Source organism: Peromyscus eremicus, chromosome 1, assembly GCF_949786415.1.
Source record: "Peromyscus eremicus chromosome 1, PerEre_H2_v1, whole genome shotgun sequence".
Classification (NCBI taxonomy): Eukaryota; Metazoa; Chordata; class Mammalia; order Rodentia; family Cricetidae; genus Peromyscus; species Peromyscus eremicus.
Genome location: NC_081416.1, coordinates 24,256,996 through 24,277,519, shown reverse-complemented (window position 1 = coordinate 24,277,519; position 20,524 = coordinate 24,256,996). Strand labels below are relative to the sequence as shown.

At 46.4% G+C, this 20,524-nt stretch overlaps 2 protein-coding genes across 4 annotated transcripts in view; one reads left to right on the top strand and one right to left on the bottom strand.

The window, feature by feature from the left end:
• Positions 1-791: 791 nt before the first annotated feature.
• On the bottom strand, positions 792-9,403 carry Rbp4 (retinol binding protein 4). Its single transcript, XM_059247021.1, has 6 exons — positions 9,293-9,403; positions 9,055-9,183; positions 8,832-8,968; positions 8,579-8,685; positions 2,797-3,009; positions 792-1,089 (listed from the first exon to the last, which is right to left on the bottom strand). Exons 2-6 carry the CDS (start codon positions 9,163-9,165, stop codon positions 1,052-1,054), a joined length of 606 nt encoding a protein of 201 aa, XP_059103004.1. The 5' UTR covers positions 9,166-9,183; positions 9,293-9,403; the 3' UTR covers positions 792-1,051.
• Positions 9,404-17,465: 8,062 nt separating this feature from the next.
• Pde6c (phosphodiesterase 6C) overlaps positions 17,466-20,524 on the top strand; it is a 54,351-nt gene continuing 51,292 nt past the window's right edge. For all 3 annotated transcript variants that reach the window (XM_059247012.1, XM_059247007.1, XM_059247001.1), the window contains exon 1: positions 17,466-17,945. In XM_059247012.1, coding sequence (XP_059102995.1) covers positions 17,466-17,945 — 480 coding nt within the window. The remainder of the gene's footprint in view (positions 17,946-20,524) is intronic.

Below are 20,524 nucleotides of genomic sequence, written 5' to 3'. Positions count from 1 at the left end.
GTGAGTATCTCAGGTCTGTGGTGTCAAACTGAAGCTGAGGAGCCAGGCTCTGCCAGCTTGCTCTATGGGAGTAAAAAGCTGGGCTTTTCTCATGCACGGCTACTTGTTTCCTCTGCCTTTGCTGGAGAACAAGGCACATGGGCATTTGGTGTGAGCTCCCCACAGTCCTTAGAAACGTCAGTACCCCCACCTCCAATACACTTCACAGATGTCCTGAGCAGCTCCTTTGGGTGCTCACAGACATTGTATTGGCTCTCACTCTGTCCCGACAGGCAGGGATTGATGGCTTCCCCAAGTTTAATGAAAGAGGCCACACCATCAGCCCCAAATCTCACAGCTCTGAACTGGCTTAGATTTAAAACCAAGGTCCTCTGGTACCAAGGCTGTCTGCTCTTCAGTTTTGTCCCCATCTGAAATACAAAACGAATCAGCCTAGAAGAAATGGAAATCAGGCTTCCTAGAGTTCACTCTGACCCACATTTCGCAGCCTCCTAGCTCTGGATAGAGGTGAGCCTTCTGTCCTGCTCACCTCAGGGGCCATGGGCTGACAGCCTTGGGTTTGATGGCCTGGTCACACTTACTTCCTCTGGGTTTCAGTCCCTTGGTAGTGCTGCTGTTAAGGCCTTCCTGGATTAATGAGGAAACCTTTACTCAGGATGTTAAGAGCCAGTTTCTTATATGGAGATCAGAGATGTCTAGATCAGGTCAAAGGTCAAAGAGAGTGGGAAGAGAGAATGTCTTGGCATCTAAAAGTGCAACCGGACCACAAATAAGTCTTCAACACATAGGAAGATGGTGACTACATGTTTAATAAATCGAGTCTAGAATCCCAAGCCTCAAACGGTCTCTCTGGGAACTTCAGTAAGACATACATTTGTGTGAACAGATTCAGTCATTCCCACACATATTTTTATCCCAACCATGACAGTTTAATGTCCACCTAGAGAAGGTAAGGAGAGGTGGGAAACTACACTTCTAAGATAAATAGAGATGAAGACTGGATGAGAGTTAATTAGAAGGTGTCAAATGGAGCTTCGCATCCTTGACGTTGCTACAAACTGTTTCTCGAGGGTCTGCTTTGGCAGTAGCCTGAAATGCAGAAAATCAAACCATGAATGACAGAGAGGTGGACAGTGCTTTTGTAGGTAAATGAACACCCAGGCAGCCTTCGAGCCAGCAGCCATTCAGATGCTTCTGTGTGGCTGAACGTCACCAATTCTCTCACAGTTGACACTGAAGCTCTTTCAGTTCTCCAGGGAGCAGCATAGGGCACAGGGCCTGTGGTAGGTATCCATTTCCGTTTATCCCGACCTCACCACATCTCCAAGTGCCCTGAAGCCCATCCTCCTACCTTGGGACACGAGGGCCACATCAGCCTGACCTTAGCTCACTGTTGCAGCTTCAAGGTCTTCATGATGTCCCTGTTCTGTGTCACCAGGAGGCACCACAAGGGACGTCAGGAGTGACAAAAATCTGAGTTTGCATTCAACTTAGCTATCTACTGGAGACCTTACACAATGTACTTAGCCTTTCTTAGCCTTCATTTTTCTCATTGGTAGAATATGTAGAGCTAATATTTTTACTTTATAAAGCGTGTCCAAGGTTGGGAGGCAGAGGCAGGCGGATCTCTGTGAGTTCAAGGCCAGCCTGGTCTACAGAGCAAGTTCCAGCCAAGGCTACACTGAGAAACACTGTCTTGAAAAAACAAAAACAAACAAACAAAAAAACAAAAAAACAAGAAAAAAAAAGAGAAAAGGAAAGAATGTCCAAGGGTTAACTGAGGTGACTTAGGTGAAAGGCTCAGTCTAGTGCTTAGAGGTGACATAATCCTTCACTAGCTCCACCTTCAGCCTCCCCACCACCCCAGGGTGGCACTTTGATATCTATGTATGTATCTGAGCTCACATTGTTGGTATACTGGATAACTGAGATGCCCAAGAACAACGTTCTTTTCCTACACTTTGGCGTGACCCTTTTTGGATTTTGAGGCCCAAGCGCCCGCCCATAGCAGTGAGTGCACATCAATTCAAAACGGAGAGCACACATCTTCACCATACTTCCGAGGTTTTGTGTTTTGTTGTTGTTTTTGTTTTGTTTTGTTTTTTTGTTTTTCGAGACAGAGTTTCTTTGTGTAGCTCTGGAGCCTATCCTGGAACTCACTCTGTAGCCCAGGCTGGCCTCGAACTCACAGAGATCCGCCTGCCTCTGCCTCCAGAGTGCTGGGATTAAAGGCATGTGCCACCACCGCCCGGCACTTCTGAGTTTTACATTAGGATCAGTTAAGTACAATAGCTATTAAAGTATCCCATTGTTAGCCCAGGGGCTCTCCCCAAGAAACCCGAGTGCAAACCCAGTGAGCGAACTGAGCGACACTTGATTTGGTAAAGAATAAAGAACATTGCAGGCACCAGTCTTTTCAGAACTGGCTACACTGATGTTTTTTGTTCATGGCTTGGTATAAAATGGCTGTGTGTCCCATCCAGTTCTTTCCTAGGGCCACTTCATCACCAATGACTCTAATTCCCGCAGAACAGTTTCTAAGGGTTGTGGCATCGGGAGCAAACTGGCATGGGGTAGCAAACTGTAAGGAAAGAGAGTGGCCCTGAGGTTTTGCTTATTGAAAGTGCCAGGTTTTGGGGGAAACGTGCCTTTGGTCCCTTCTCCGTGTGTCTAATGACAAAGCCCTGGGAAAGATTTAGTTAAGAAGGGCCAAGACTCGGTCCAAAGGAGGCTCCTCAGATTACCCTCTCGCACAGACGCAGTGCCCTGCCCAGCCCCTCAGGAAGAGCTGCTCACCATTGTGCTCGATCCACCGGTACTGCCTTTCCAGGCACAGTTCCTCCTGCCGCTGTCTCACCAGCCTCCGCGTCTCCGGGCTCAGGCCGTTGGGGTCACGGGAAAACACGAAGGAGTAGCTGTCCGCACAGGTGCCGTCCAGATTCTGCAGGCGGCAGGAGTACTGCAGCGCGAAGGTGTCATAGTCCGTGTCGATGATCCAGTGGTCATCGTCTGTAAGTCAGAGAGCCGCAGAGGGCCCGGAGGCCTGACTCCGTGGAACTGGCTGCCTTTCCTTAGTGAGTGGAGGCTACAGAGATCCCGGACAGCTTTTGTACAACTGGGCAAATGAGAAGGGATCTTGCTCTCCTTTACAGAAATGAGTCTTGGCACAGAGGGCACCTTGTTCATGTCAACGACTCCTTAATAACAGGTAGCACAACAGTTTTCTAAGGGACCACTGAAGATGAACTGGCTTCTCTACCTACCCTCCAATAACATGTGTCTCTGTCTAATGTCTGACGGCCCTCAACTTACGTCATCCTCAACTACAGGTCACAACTTTTCAATGCCCTGCAGAATCTACCTCCCACCATCCCACTTAGCCCAACTGTTCTCCTACTTCAGTGGGATAGAAGACGCCAATTGGATGATAATAGATTTTCATGCTCTACCCTTATTCATACTTAGGAACCCTATTCGCTTCCCCAGGTTGACAAGTGGGATGCCTGGGGGCAAAAGATGCTTATTATCCAGCTTCAAATACTCCTTTGTATTTGGGGGGCGGGATGAGCAGCTGACTCTGGGTAGTAATGCTTGCTCTGCACGCATAAGGACCTGAGTTCCAGTTCCCAGAACCCATGTAAGATGCCAGGCATGGCTGTGTGGGCCTGAAAACCCAGAGCGGGAGGCACAGACAGGCAGATCCTGAGAGGTCATTGGCAAGGAAGCCAACTGGCAGGAACAGCAAGCGTCTTGGTCCGTGGAAGGCTGTCTCAAAGGAGTAAGGCTGTCAACCGGAGTCCTGATACCCAATGCTCCACTCTGGGCTCTGCACGCACTCACATGTATACAATGCAAGTGCACACACACTGGGGAGCAGGGAGAGACTGTTCTTTTCATGACTCTCCTGGCAGAGCAGAGCCCTTGAAAAACACAGATCATATTCATTCCTCAAGGCTGGGGTCTTAAGTAGTGTAGAGGCAACATACAGTAAGTGATTAAAAAGATCAACCAAGGCAAAACAGGAAATACGTTAGTAAGAATACTCATGTGTGAGTGGCATAGAGAAAGAGCAGAGATTTGTTTATCAAAAACCCTATGTACAGGTAACAGTGCTGCATTTCAGTTTAGCTGTCTTTCTGACTATTAACCAAGGTTGGAACCAGTTACTTCAAGGAAATTTCCATATTTGGGGGGTTATTTCTTGCATTTATTCAAAACCATACATCATAACTCCATATTACAGATGGGGAGACAGAGGCACAGAAAAAAGAAGTAATTCCAGCGGGACCAGCATGCAGGGCAGGGTTGGTGTTCAGCAGGAGAGCACACTGCCAGAGTTTGCACACCTAACCTCCACCAGTGTCTCCAGACACTAGGTAGATTGGGGGTGGAAGGGACAAGGACAAACGGGCATTTTATCTCTCACACCTGGGTCTTAAAGCAAGGCACCATCTGCCCATGTTGGCCTTCATGTCGGAGGAAGACAGAGAGGCCCAGATGTCCAATCATCACAGGGTATGAGGCCACTCAAGTCTCCACTATAAGTCACTAGTGGGTATGCCTCTCTAAGAACCCTTGAGATACCACCCTGGAAGCCAGCTCAGCCTAAACCCAGACCCACAGGAGTACCGCACAGGAGAGGATGTGAAGCCCTCCTCTTCTGCCCCCCCCTCCCAGATAAGAAGAGGAATATGCACTCCTGTATCTTCCAGGCTTTCAGAGGCCTGGCTTGGAAGTGTTCCTGGCCCACAACTGATCTGCTAGGCAGTGACCACAAAGTTCCTCAGTAGATGGAGCATGAACAGAAGCCACATGGTTGCTACTGGGTCACCCCTTATCACAGGCTCCACCCTCCCCAGGCTCCTGAGCATGGGGCAGAATCTCCCCATCTCTGGATGAAGTCATGGGATCAATGCGTCATGAAGGGCATCCAGGAGCGTGCCTCAGACACAAAGGCACTCATGCTTCAAGTAGTACCTCAACTCACGGTCCAGGTGGCTATTAGCCCGGGACACTTGCAGCTTAACAATTTTACTCCCAACTTGTTGCTAGAACATAAAATATGACATAGAGCTAACTTTCGATGCCTGATTTTAGTGTCTTTGGCTGTTGCTTTTGACTTAGAAGAAGGCCTGAGTTGGTTTGGTTTATCTCCAGGTTCTTTTTGGCAGAATAGTTCAATAATGAAGCATCCTAACAGCCTTCACCAGATACTCCCTCCTAAGAGGATCTGTGAGATCTGCCAGGGCACAGCTTGAAAAAATGAACTCAGCCCTCTAGCCTTCTCTCCTGCAGCTAGGAAGGGTTTCTCTGAGAAATAGACACCCTCCAAGTCTTTCCAGACCTCAGCTAACTTCACACGGTAGACTATGGAGAGAATGCTTAAGGCAGAGACTGGCTGGCAGTCCTTGACTCCCCTCCAATACCCCAGAATAGACGTCACACTATGGCTGTGTCTACACTGTACTGAATAGATAGGTTGAGAGCTTAGAATTGCCTGGTTTCAAATGCTTAACTGTCTTGGTGGTTGGCTTTCTTTAGAAACCTGTCACTCACTGTTCTCACTGCTATGATCCTAGAAAATGTCCACATGGCTCCCTAGACCTGTGTCCCCCACATGAGTAGCTCCCTATGATTCTCTGGCCTAAGGATCCAACTAAACCAGCCAGGAGACAGAGTCTAGTCTATTTCCAACGAATTATCCCAATAACCCAGCAACCTGGGTAAGGGAATGAAGTCTGAGACCTCCATGGCTTGAATTATCTAGCCCACTGAATTCTCAAACTTCATTGTGCAGAAGGAATTCACAAAAGGAGCCTATTGGAAATGGAGATTCAAAAAGATTGCACCTGGAAGAGTTTCCGATTCAGTAAGTCTGGTTTGGACCCAGAAATCTGTACTTCGAAAAAAAAAAAAAACACTGCAACTGCTCTAGCTGAAGTTGGCCTAGGGGCAGTGACTTTGAGAAACACTGATGCAGATGTTCAAGCCTGTGTTGCTCCTACATTAATAAGGATCCCTTTGCCAAGAGAGTGGCAAACTTTATTTGGGACAAGGAAGAAGTCTTAGTTCATGTTTTCTGGAAGAGCGTAACAAAATAATGATCATAGTTAATATTTAATAAATCCTTATTATTCACCAAGCTAAACCCTTTCATGCTTTACAATGAGTAGTTCTTTCAACAATCTTATTAAATAGGAACTATTCCTTAACTCATCTTGATTGCAAAGGAAACCAAATTTTAGAGAACATAGTCTACCATGAAGACTATACTCAACCAATATGGGTTGATGCCAACGTCCTTCAATCTTGAGATGTCTCATTCCGGGATGGTAGAACCAGGGGGAGAGAAAGAGACCAATCCAGAGCATGCCCAAGAGAGGGGCAGCAGACCAAAGCAATCTGCTAGCACTGAAGGATGTAACTCAATGGCAGAGCTTTTGCCCAACAGGTTTGATTCCTAGGCCATTTATAGAAGAAAAAAGTCAGAAGAATACCCGGGAGTCTGCCCCTCATTTCCTCCAGCTGACAAACTCAAGGCAAGCCACTGTGCCTTTAGCTCTCTAATCTACAACAGGGATTCAGGACGGCAAGAATTTTCCTGGAACTCCAGCATCAACTACAGAGGTTTATTACATTTCATTTGCCTTGAGTTATTTTCAGCCTGCCTTATTACAAATATATCCATTTGGTAAGATGTAGAATGTGACAAGGAGAGAGACAGAATTTTGGCCTCTCTAAGTGGCCTTCAAATCTCCTGTCCAAATTCATGCAAGGTCAAGGAAGAAGGAAATCAACACAGGAATGAGGATGGAGTTTGTGAAGACGGTCCCCAGAGAAGCATACAAGACAGTTCAACTGAGTCAGAAAATGGGGGCGGGGGAGGGGGTAATGTTCCTTCACATCATTTGTGCTAAGAGGTGTCACTAGGTCCCACCAGTTAGCTGTGTGTGTGTGTGTCCCTGGGTCACTTATGTCTTCACTTGTTTCTTCTTCTTTTTTTTTTTTTTTTTTTTTTGGTTTTTCGAGACAGGGTTTCTCTGTGTAGCTTTGTGCCTTTCCTGGAACTCACTTGGTAGCCCAGGCTGGCCTCGAACTCACAGATATCCACCTGGCTCTGCCTCCCAAGTGCTGGGATTAAAGGCGTGCACCACCACCGCTCGGCTTTATTTCTTCACTTGTAAAATAATAAACTTGAACTTGAAGGTATCTGTGGGTTCTCTCACTCCAGACCCAGAATATAAAGCTATGATTTCTTGACTTAAGAGGTAACTAAGAAGCATAACTATCAAACACAGAATTTCTCTCTCCCAAATGCTTTCTGCATTCCCATATACTGTACCTTCACAACTCCATGATGGAGGTGCAATGTATGATTCCTTCTACTTTGCACAGGGGGAAAATGAGGCACAGAAAAGTTAAGTTACAACTCAGGGTCCCATAGGTGATCGTCTAGTTAGTATCTGAACTCAGGTAATGTGTGTGTCTGTGTGTGTGTGTGTGTGTGTGTGTGTGTGTGCACATGCATGTATGCACATGCTGTGTGTCTGGAGATGGAATCCAGAGCCTTGTGCATGTTAGGCAATTGCTCTTCCACTGAACTACAACTTCAGCCCCCAGGAACAGGCTTAATCATTACACTACACAGCTTCTTTTGGGAAGGCAAACTAAGGGAGAATTTATCCTGGTTACCCCCCTCTTCCCTAGGGCAGTGGTTCTCAACCTTAATGCTGCAACCCTTTACTACAGTTCCCCATGCTGTGTTGACCCCCAACCATAAAATTATTTTCATTGCTACTTCATAACTGTAATTTCGCTATTGTTATGAATCGTAATGTAAATACCTGTGTTTTCTTTCCAATGATTTTAGGCGACCCCTGTGAAAGGGTCATTTGCCCCCACTTCTGCAAAGGGTTGCAACCCACACTACCCTAGGGTTAATTCTCCCTCTCTGAGATCTCACAGTATTTCTTCCTGCCCTAAATCATTCCTTAGTTATCAAGTAGTTTTCAGATTTATAACTGAAGTGAAATGGGGTGGGGTGGGGTGGGGTGGGGGTTACAGAACGTGTAGATTGTGTGTTCTAAAAAGTACCCTAAGGTTTAGGGAAACTTGCTGGGAGTTCTCAAATCCTGCCTTGCACATGAGCTTTGGTATTTAAGGAGACACTATTGTATCCAGAACACTGCCTGGCTGGTAATCCACAGGAAAGGCACTGGGCTGTGACCCAATTCTATACGCAACGGTCCCTTCATCTTGGTTATAGGTCTCTACCTCTCCTGATGTTCCAGATTGTCGCACTAGAATCAGAGATTCCACCCAAAGAGATAGAACGGAGTGGTGATGTGGGGAGGCAGTATGGCGCAGGTCACAGTGGGGTGACCAGGAAAATAGCACCCGACAAGCCCAAAGGTCCTTCTGAACTTGGGCCAGGTATTTTAGGCTGGGAATCCAGCCACTTCTAATCCCACACCCCCTAAATTCAGAAAGGGCTGAGGGTTCTGCCTCTTGCATCCCTTCCCAATGGTACCACAGAACAGAAATGCAGTGATTTGGCCATGTATGCCCCACTACTCACTTCCTCGCTGGAGAAAGGAGGCTACACCCCAGTACTTCATCTTGAACTTGGCAGGATCTTCAGTGTCTGTGAAAGTGCCCACCATGTCTGCGCACACTTCCCAGTTGCTGCAAAAGCCAAGAGAAACCTGAGCCAAGCCTGGAAAGGGCTTCTATCCCATCCAAGGTGCTCCTTTCCCTTCCTAAGGAAAGCTGGGCTCCCAGCCAGGAGGGACCTTTGGAAAGCCACACACAGCCCACCAGAGGCCACTGACCTCAGAAGTCGGACTCGGCCCTTGGCTGTGGCGCTCATATGGCCCTTCTCGTCCACGGAAAACTCAGCGATGATGTTGTCTTGCAAAAAGAGACCCTCGGGGTCCTTTTTGGCGATGGCGTACCATAACCCAGAGAACTGGGAAAGAAATGAGAGAGCTGGGGAGTGGAGTTTAGGTTCCACCGGCCGCCCGCAAGAATCCGGGGACCCGGGCTGATACCTACACGAGCCTTGTCGAAGTTCTCCTTGACTCGGAAGCTGCTCACCCTGCAGTCGCGCTCGGCGCTGCCGCCTCCCAGCGCCGCCAGAAGCACAAGCGCCCACACCCACTCCATCTCGCACAGGAGTCCGCCCTGCGGGACAGGCGCCCGGTGACCGCCAGGCAGGAGGACCGCGCCGCCCGCCGCCCCATCCCTCCCCACCCTGCCCCGCAGGTCCCCGGGGGAGCGCGCGGCGACTCACCAGCAGGAGCCACGTGCAAGCCTGGCCACCGCGTTCGCGCGCGCGTGGAGCCAGGGAGGCGAGCGGCTGGCCCGTGCTTTATAGCTCCGGGGGGAGGGGGTCGCACTTTCGTAACCACGCGGGGTGAAAGACCGCGGGGAGGTGCCGGGGGCGGGGAGCGGGGAGGGAGGGGGGCGGCCGGGCTTGCATAATGCTCCCTGACTCACCACCGGAACGCACGCGGGGCCCCTCCGGCAGCCTCACCGCCCGAAGTCGCCTCTGCTCAGAGGCCCGCGCAGGGTGGTCTCTGTGGAGCCAAACTCTCCAGCCCAGACGATCCACGGGGCCAAGAACTGGCCCGGGCACCAAAGAGGCAGCCAGCTGCGGTCTGGGGTGGCCTCCAGGCCCTGTTGCCCTGGCTGGAGGCCTACGTGGCCATGGTGTGATGATGATGGCCTCACTGAGCGAGAAAGGGACCTATGATGCAGCCTGGGACATTAGTGTTCAGGACCTGTTGTGCGGATTTTCGGGACATATTTTTCCCCCCTTTGAAAAGGGCATATTTCACTCTTTGAGGAGCTGTGGTCCTGTTTGCGTCAATATTTGTTCTTTAGTTTCATCATCTTTAGAAGAACTAAAACGCTCCCTGTTAAATATTTTCTAGAAATGTCACCTGGTCAGGACGGGAAATATTTTTGCAGCGCCGGTGGCTGAGTGGTTGATCGTCCACTTGTGTTGCCACACTTCTCTGAAGCCACACTGAAAAATGTGATTGCCAATTACTGTACGGTTTTATTTCTAAGCCACATTGGGCTTTTATTTATTTCCAAAACTGTGGGGGAAACTGGCTCAGGAGCAGACAAAGGGGAGGTACCGAATGCCACAACCTTAGTGGTCAGTAGCCAAAAGGCTGCTGATTGGCTGATGGTTGGCCTGTGGCATGACACAGTTTACTACACTTCGGAGTTTGCATTCCGTCAAAGTGGTCCAAAGGAAGATTTTGACCAAATGAGATTCAGTGATTTTTTTTTTTTTTTTTTTTTTTTTTTTTTTTTTTTTTGCCAAGAAAGTATTTATGTCTCTTTTGCCCAAAGTCTGAGAGCAGACAACCATTTTTGCCATAGCTATACCTGAAATAAGAAGAGATGGAGAAAGGAGGTACACCACACAAGAACTAAGTTGATGTTCCCTCAACAAGCTCCTTAGCCACATCTGGCCACCTTGCAAAAACATCTGTGGCTTCCTTCAGCTTCCTGTGACCTTTTAGACATCCATTTGCCTGGTTCTCTACTTTATGCTCCCCCCAGCTCCTGTGTCTACTCTGTTCCCTGCAGCCTCGGTGGCACTGAAGACTATGTTTTAACTCCACAACTAGGGAACACTGTTTCTGGCCAGCAGGCTAACTGGGAAACTTGACTGAACGAGTGTTACCAAAGGATGTACATACTTACCCCTCAGTGTCAACAGGGGCTTGATTTCAGTACCCCATGGGCTCCTCAAATTCAAGAGTGTCCAAATTCTTTAAATAAAAAGATGCATTTGACTGTAATCTATATATATCCTTGTGTATATTTTAGTCTTTTCTGGATTAGAATGTTTAATAAAGCGTCAGTGTTCTGTAAGTAACTATTGTACTGTATTACTTAAGGAATGACAAGAAAACAGAACACTATGTGTTCAGTGCAGACACAAGTGTGGCATATTGCTATGTAAACAGTTGTTAACTGTATCGTTTAGAAAATAATGACAAGAGGTCAGTAGAGATACGGACATTAGAGCCTAACCACACAGCTCATAAACAAGCCCAAGGTGTCCAATATTCCAACACACACACTAGAGGCTGGGGTCTGTGGCATTGTAGGAGGCCACAGCAGGCTGTGCAGCACATCACATTTCCCCATGGGCTCAGCAGGGTGCTTTGCAGCAAATTCATTTTGTGTCTGTGGTTTGATCTTTCTGTGCCTTTTTTCTTGAATATTTTTGGCCCACTGTTCGTTGAGCCCACAGATAAAGTCCAACAGTGACCCAACCAGCTCAAATAAGATGTGCTCAAGGAGGGTGTGGCAGAACCATGTGTTCTGTGATGTGTATGGTCCATATCTCTGCACCCAGGCAAGGACTTCAGGGTACCTCCCTGGCACCTACCCCTCGCTGTATCCCCTGTATCCCCTCTTCAGACTTCAGAGTAGAAGTCTGCCTGTTGCATAACTGGAGTGACACAGTGCTTCTGGCTGAGCCCATTGCCTCTGGACGAGTATTTCTGAAAAAAAAGTTCTGGAATCGCTCTGGTCTTCCAGCCAGTTCTCCTGGAACACATCCTGGTGGCTCCGATGCTTGCTGTGTATTGAATAAATGTGGGGGTTTCAATGTGTCTTCTCTCAACAGTATGTATTCATGTATATGCTAGGTGTTTAGAAAGCCGACCAATCAATCCTCTCCTCTCCCTCCTCTCTTCCCTTCCCCCTCCCTCCTCTTCTCCCCCGCCTCCTCCTCTCCCACGCTTCTCTCAAACCATGATGTTTTAGATCCCAGCAAAGAAAAACAGTTTATTTTGGCATTCTATCCTGGATTTCTTCATGATTACAAATATGTGAATTCAGGTCAACTGATGCTTTGAACATCATAAATAACTTTTCAAACGTACATACAAATGTATCCAAAGGGGAAATATTCACCGTGGTTACCCCTTTGCAATAGGATTTGAGACATTGGAGATTTATTTTTCTTTGTACCTCTTGTATGTTTTCAATTTTTCTACAGATAAAATGTCAAAAACAAAACAAATACGTCATTTGACAACACTTTTCTGGCTCTTTTTATGAGTAGAATTGTGTTTTAAGTTTGCATAAAATCCACGTAACGTTCATTTCTGCCATCCCTCACTTCAAGGCTGACAGCGGCCTCTCCTTTCTTCTATGAGACACATCATTGGCACATAACAGATACCGACTTACCTTCCTTCACTGAAATCAATGACTTTTCAGGGTAAAGTGTTTGGTTTTTACCTAAGCTTTATCTAAACGATACACAAAAGTTAAAAGTGCCTGGCTCAGTGGTATAGAAAACTTTTTGTTCTTGCAGAGAACTCAGGTTCGATTCCCAGAATCCACATGACAGCTCAGTTATCCATAACTCTAGTTCCAGGGGATCCCTCTGCAGGTACCAACTATGCACGTGTGTGTGTGTGTGTGTGTGTGTATACACACACACACACACACACACACACACGCATGCATGCATGCACACACACATACGCAGGCAATACATTGGTACACACAGAATAAAATCAATTTTGTTTGTTTGTTTGTTTGTTGTGACACTACCATCTGGCTTAAAATAAATATTTTATAAAATGGGGAAGAGGTGAAAGGCAGCAGACTGGTATAACTGGCTTTCTGGGTGTTCAGTAACCATGGAGGTCTGTACCAGTGTGGTTATAGGGACCAAAAGGCAAATGTTTTGGTCTTTACCGTCCAAGGTCAACTAGGCCTTAGGAGACTATGGGCCGTCTGCAAGGGGTCCCGAAGCTCTGTCAGGTCACCTGTCTGATGGAGACCAGAGCCAGAGGCTGGACCTAAGCAGTGTACGTTCTACAAAGAAGAATCAACACGGAAGACAATGCCCTCCATGCTTCCAAAGGAAGTACTTTACTACAGTCAGCAAGAGCCCTGACTCCTCCCCAACAAATGACACAACTGGGGAGGGGGGGAGAGAGAGAGAGAGAGAGAGAGAGACTGATTAATTATAGGAGCCAGGGGTTCCGCCAAAGCTCAAGTCATCCTTGAGGACCAGACCCTCAGCTGACTTGGATGATAAAGAAAGGGCTAATTTTTTTGATCACCTACATAGTCTTAACACCCATCAGGAAAATATAAGCAAAGATTAAAAAGAATGATTTTTTTAAACAGTCTAAGGAACCACATTTGATGACGACCCAAATGCAGTATACAATATAAATTCATATTCTGACGCCAAGTATTTAGTTTTTTTTTCCAATTAATCTTGCTCAGGACTGTAAGATCACATTTTTATTCAAACGTTTAATACGTTAATTGTGCCAAATTAATGGGATTCACTGTGGTATTCTATACATTCCTATAGCATATATTGATTATCTGTTCTTCTACACACACACACACACACACACACACACACACACACACACACATCTCCAACCCTTTCCTGGCTTATTTTGTTTAACACACTGGACTCCAGTTTTATCCAGTTTCTGACATATGATAGAATTTAATTTTTTGCTGAATAATACTCCACTATATATAAATTATATATCTACATATAATTTATAACTATATATTATATGCAAATTATATTTCTTCATTTGTTGATGGGCCTAGAGGCTGATTCTACCCATTTTTTGTTTTGTTTTGTTTTTTTTCAGACAGAGTTTCTTTATGTAACAGCCCTGGCTGTCCTGGAACTTCCTTTGTAGACCAGGCTGGCCTCGAACTCACAGAGATCCGTCTACCTCTGGCTTCTTCTGGGATTAAAGGTGTGTGTCACCATTCCCGGCTTGATTCCACCTCTTAACTATTGTGAATAATGCCACGACAAACACAAGCATGCCAGTATCTCTTCTGTACTGACATATGTAGGAGTCGGCTTGCTGGATCTTTGCTAGTTCTGTAGTTCCTTTGAGGACTGTCCAGCCTGCTTACCACAGTGACTGTGATAATTTACACACCCACCCTCATTTTATTCACATGCTTATCAGCATCTGTTGTTCTGGTAGCAACTATTCTACCGAAATGAGATATAGCCTCAATATAGCTTCAATTTACACATCTCTTATACCTGACTACGTGCAGTATTTTTCTCACATATCTATTCATAATTTGTATTTGTCTGTTTGGAAAGTATCTATTCAGATTATTTGCTAATTTTTGATGCCATCTAAAATAATTTTTTGTTAAATTGTTTTTTGACAATCCCATACATGTATATAATGAATTCTGATTATTCTCAGCCCATTATCTCCTAGTCACCCCTCCTCACAAGTTCCTTTCCTATATTCATGTCTTTTCAATTTTATTTTGTTTAACCAGGTCACCTGAGTGATAGGTTTGGATGGAATTGACCATTGAAGCTTGGTGGGTTTCGCCTGTGATTTTACTTATGTGCTGTATTATTACTTTTTTTTTTAACTTATGTGTGTTTGTGTGTGCCCTCAGAGGTCAGAGGTATGAATCCTTGGTATTACAAGTGTATGTGAGCCACCTGACGTGGGTGCTGAGATCTGAACTGGGTCCTCTGATAGAGCAGTAAACACTCTTAACTGCTGAGCCCCAGTGTTATGTGTATTGATTTATCTGTGGCGAACCACTCTTGTATTCCTGGAATGAAACCAGCTTGATAGGACGAGATGGCTTTGCTGTAGAATTTTACCAAACTTTTAAAGAAGAGCTAGTACTTCTCAAACTGTTTTGTAGAATTTAAAGAAAGGGAACTCTTTTTAAAAAAGATTTAAAATGTGTGTGTGTGTGTGTGTGTGTGTGTGTGAAAGAGAGAGAGAGAGAGAGAGAGAGAGAGAGAGAGAGAGAGAGAGAGAGAGAGAATATGCATATATGTGTGAGGATGCCCTCAGAGGTTAGAAGCAGGCATTGGGTCCACTGCAGTCAGAGTTACAGGTGGTCATGAGCCACCTAAGTGGGTGCTGGGAGCTGAACTCTGGCCCTCTGCAAGGGCAGTAAACAAAGTGCTCTGAATAGTTGATCCATCTCTGTAGCCATAGAGAGGGACTCTTCCAAACTTACTCTACAAGTCCAGCATCACCCTGCTACCAGGTTAAACTGTAAAGAAGAGTCCTTACCTATCTCAAAATCTCCAACCCCCCAGTATGGCCTCTGAAGCCCTGTAACTGGGGCTCGGTTGACATTCCTAGACTCCTCATCTCTGCCTGTTCTCTCTGCTAGCTTTTATTTTGAGAGGAAGCTTATTACTGATCCAATCTCACTGCCTGTTGTTGCTTGATTTGGGTTTTCCATATCCTGACTAGGACCTAGTGCCATCCTCTAAGGATGAAGGAAGCAGTCACCTGCCAAAACCCCTCCCAAGAGGAGACGTGAGTGTCACACAGCAGGAATAAGAAAATGTGGGCACCTTACGATACCCTTTGGGGTAACAGGTGAATCACCACCATACAAATAGGCTTAACTTACTAATGCTGGTGTGGGTTCTATTCCCCTGGGAAAACCATGTTGCAACTAAGAATTTCAGTTCACAACCTGGGCTCTGCAGCTTCAAGCTCTCTCTTTTGTGACTAAGATTACTATCATTCTGGTGAAGCAGAGCTTTGCATTTATAGACGTAAACGAGACCCGCACATTGTCCTTTTAGAAGCCAATCTAAGGGGGATACCCTACTAATTTGTATTCATCATTTTTCATTTCAATTTTTATCTTGTGATGTTTGAAGCTTTATTGAAACAGTTAAAAGACTCATCAGGACTTGGAGTCAGCCCTTAAATATTCAAGCTAACTGGATTGGAAAATGTTTAGTTTGATTTAGGAGATGTGTGATAGTTTTGCTTGAGGAAGTGTGCTTAATGGACACTAAAGCTTAATAAAATAAACATTAAACCAAACTTAGTAGTGCTGTGCGTGCTCTGCTCACTAGCAGCCCCTGAGATGTCAAGGATCCTAGCAACAGATGACAGTTATAAGCTGCCTTGGAGGGGAAAGAATGCATGACCCCAAGCTACTACTACTGAAAAGAAATATGCTTATGTTTATTTGTTATATTAAGCAAACCAATATGCTTAGAGGCAGAAAAGCCAGTTAGGGGTGGCAAGGTCGCTCTGTAGTCATGTAATCTGTGGTTCCCCTGCACTTAGACTGTAGGAATATTTTTTAAAAACTATGTTTAACTCTCTTAGTAATGCGGTCTAGTTTCGTTCCTTTAAAGTGGTTCCAAGATCAATCTCTCTAACATGAGGACCATTGAGAAGGGAGACTTTTAGGGAAAGAGTGTAACAGGCTTTCTTTTTTGGGGGTGGGCATCAACCAGCTCCCAAATCATGACCTAGAGACTTATTGTTATGAATGCTTGGCCTTAGCTTAGGCTCATTTCTTGCTAGCTTTTATAACTTATCCTGTTTCTCTTCATCTATGTTTCCTCGGGGCTTTTTACCTTCCTTCCTCCCTCCCTCCCTCCCTCCCTTCCTTCATTTCTGTATATCTTACTTTCCTGCTGTCTCCATGTCTGGCTGGTGGCTGCCTGGCTTCTGGCCCCTGGCATGCCCCTCTCTTTCTCCCTCATTTTCTTCTCCTTCTTCTCTTTTCCTCTCTCACTTATTCTCTCTGCCCGCCAGCCCTTCCTATTTCTCTCCTGCCCAGCTATTGGCTGTTCAGCTTTTTTATTAGACCAATCAGGTACCTTAGGCAGGCAAGTTGAAACAAATGCAACATATCTTTACATAATTAAACAAATGCAGCACAAACAAAAGTAATACATCTTTACATTGTTACATTGTTTACATTAACAAAGGAAGCATAAATGAATGTAACATATCCCTGCTTAGTTAAAATAATATTCCACAACAAAAGAGTAGACAGAACAACTGGGTAGATCAAAAGGCTTTTGAGAAGAGGGAAGAGCTTATATTCATTTTTGTGCTGCTTGGATGCTGAACCCTCCTGTCTCCCTCACCAACGCAGCTGGTTAAAGCTGCTACATACACCATACCCTAAACCCCAAGCAGGTCTGAGGTCCGTATACAAGCCATCCTGATAGCTGTCACACAAGAGCAGTTTAAGGGCTACCTATGCTATGGAAGGTAACCAAGGGAGAGGTCGGTGATTATTCTTGGCTGTGGACAGCAACAGTTGAGTTATTCTTCTGGAACAGACATTGCCACTGGACTCTTGCCTGGCTGTTCAAAGATTCTCTGATGACTCTCTGAGGACTTAGGGGCTCCTAGTGCTGAGGGATTTTGTGACTTAACTCTTTAATCCACAGCATCCTGGCTGCCATAAGCCGAGGTCTTATGTCACGTCCCAGGCAGTTTGAAAGGACCGCTAAGCAACCCTCCTGCTTCCCTTTCGGGGGCTTAATGAGGTACCACCTGGAGCTTCCTTGATGATTTTGACCAGGATGTAGTTCCTTCTTGTCATACTGGTCCAGGTGTCCCTCTGAGGAACCCTCCTCTCTGGATAGCAGCAGCAACACAAGCCACACCATGGGTGAGATCAGCCAAGATGCTGTGGAGAGATACCTGGAAGAGAACCCTCAGTTTGCCAAGGAGTACTTTGACAAGAAGCTTCGGGTGGAGGCGCTGGGGCTGATCTTCAAAAACAGCCAGCCAGGGGTCCAGGCCAGCATGTCTCTCCCTGAGATGACGCAGGTGGAGGAGTCAGCCCTGTGCCTGGAGCTACTGCAGTGTATGCAGGACGAGGCAGGCAGTGCTGAGCAGGTGGCTCACAGGGCCCTGCAGAGGCTGGCTCAGCTTCTACAGGCTGACCGCTGCAGTATGTTCATATGCCGTGCAAGAAACGGCATCCCCGAAGTGGCCTCCAGGCTGCTGAACATCACCCCAACCTCTAAGTTTGAGGACAACCTTGTGGCCCCTGACAGAGAAGTCGTGTTTCCACTGGACATTGGGATAGTTGGCTGGGTTGCTCATGTGAAGAAAGCTGTTAATGTCTCAGATGTGAAAAAGGTAGGTGGCCCTTCCTGTAGTGGGTCTTGTCAGAGACAAGGTGGGTCTGATGGGAAGGAGATGGCAGTCTGAGCCTGGCTACAGTTAACAAAATACAAGATGCCCAGTGAAGCTGGAATTTCAGAGGAGCAGTGAATACAACATTTTAGTGTAAGAGAGTCTTGAAGTGTTTTTGTTTGTTAGGGTTTTTGTTGTTGTTGTTGTTGTTGTTTAAATCAGGTGCTCCTGGCTAGGCCCACCTCCTCCATCGCTTTGGGGACTACATTCTGCCAAGCCCACCGGGTGATTAGCCAGCACACCAAGGCTAGCACAGGGAAACTTTCTCACGCTCCTCCATCACAACCCTTGGAGGTTTCTCTGGGATGAACTGGCTCATAAACAGATTCTACCATCCATAGATCCACTGTGCAAAAAAGAAAGCATTTGTAATGTTCAAAGATTTGAATCATCACAAAGGTGGATTTAAGTGATTCAGTGCAACTGACCCCTCCCCCACGACTGGGATGACCAATCACGAATTCCAATTGTCACAAATTTCAATTGTATAAGGAAGTGTTTGCGCCCTGCTGACGACCAAGACAGCACTGTGCTAGTACAAGGCATTGCCATGCTCCTTATGGAAACAGAAAATCAACTCTTTCTTCTGACCAGTGACACACACGATCATTTTAGAAAAGCATTAGAAAATGCTAATCCCCCATAATCCCTCACTGGGAAGCACCATGAGCACCAGCCTGCCCTTTCTGCCAGCAGGGCTTTCTTACACCATGTCCCATTACTGTGATTTACTATTAACAGAAGGGGACTCCGCCGTTCTGACGGACAGGAGATGGGTCAGAGGGCAGCCCTTGAAGTGCCTTCTGCTCAGGGTCCAGAAGCTGGCTCGTGACTAAGGGCAGCTGAGAGGTCGGAGATAATCTCCAAATACCTCCTGAAGCTGATTACAGGAGGCTTGCACAGACAGGGAGGATCAGTGTGTCAAACATTAGCACCATTCTGCAAACAACTGCTGGACGCCTCAGGTACAAGGATTGATATGTACTCTAAGACAGCTTCTTTTGACCCCAGCTAGCAGGCTGTGTCCCCACACCTGAAGTCTTCTGATGAGAACGTGCTTCTTCACATCTCCAAAATTACAAAGACATCCACCTTAAGAATCTGATGTGTGCATTTTTTTTTTTCTGAGACTTTTTTTTTTTTTTTTTTTCCTGAGAATTGGGTAAGATGACTTCTGGTAGGGAGGAGGTAACAGCAAGAATTGCTTCAAGGGTGATGTGCCCCTGGCCTGTCCCATCCCTGGAGCTTTGCTATAAGGATGGTGGGCCAGGGGGAAAGCCTCTCCCTGTTTTCCTCAGCACTCCTGATGTTCAGAGTTGGATGGAGAAGCACGTTGAAGCCAGACATGCTGAGCTCAGTGGGAGTCTGAGGCCTCATTTACTCTCTACATCTGTAGATTATAAGCACTTCGGCCCCTAGAGTGGTGCTTTCCAACTCCAACTATACATTAAATCAAATTAATAATGCTGATGTTTGTGACTCCTAACAGATCAACCATAGCAGACTCTTAGTTTGGTACATGGGCTCCCCAGGTGGTACGAATATGCAACCAATGCTAAAAACCACAGGTCTGTTGGGTGAGGAGGTGCAGGAGGACAAAGAACTTCAAGTGTGGGGTATCTGAGAAGGGAAGGCCTGGTGAATCGTTAGCCCAGCCCTCGTCTATGTCAGATGGGGAGTTAGAGGTCACAGAACAGTGGCTGTCCCAGAGTCCATGGCAGAGGTCAGTGAATGAGAAGAGCTGGGACAGAATCAAGGCTCCTGACTCTGGTCAGTGCCCTACCTCCACTCTGCCTCTCTGCAGCTTTACCATGCTTTGGCCACTGCAGTAGAATCTGCAGCAAATAAAGGTTGCAGCCGAAGTTTTAAGTGAAGTCGGAATCACTCTTTACCTTTCCATTGCATTTGCCAGTTAATGAGGAGTTTTCACTTCTTAGCCTTATTGGATTTTTGACAAGGACCCTTTACAAATGGCATGGCTTATGACTGACATTTCTGTCTCTGTAATTAGAATCTGTTCGAGGTCAGAAAGGCAGGATGGAAGGCCTGGAACAGTCCCCAGGGTCTCCAAGGTCCCCAAGGCCTCCTTTTTTCAGCACACACTGACCACACACACCTCTTATCTGGGTAGCAGTGTGCACACAGGCGAGTGTGTAGGCGACACCTAGACAAAGATGCAGAGGTGGTTGCTGCTGACCATGGGAGCCACGGAGATGGTGACAGAGAAGCCATGGCAGTGGTCTGATCGGCCTGGGTGCAGCTCCATGTCTGAGGTCTAGTCACTGTAATGGACGGAGTTTCCACCCCTGAGAATGGAGACAACTAAATAAAGTGATTGCCTCATTGTGGTTGCTCAGTTAACTACTACTTGAGACTAGATAGCCCAGGGACCTAAGGTAAAATCAAATACCGCTATCTTAAAATCGAAACAAAATTCTAGGTTGGTGTTTACATTTCTCCTTTGGTAGCATGCAGAATACCTTCCTGAACCGAAGACACTAGAACATAGGGATGAAGGCTCC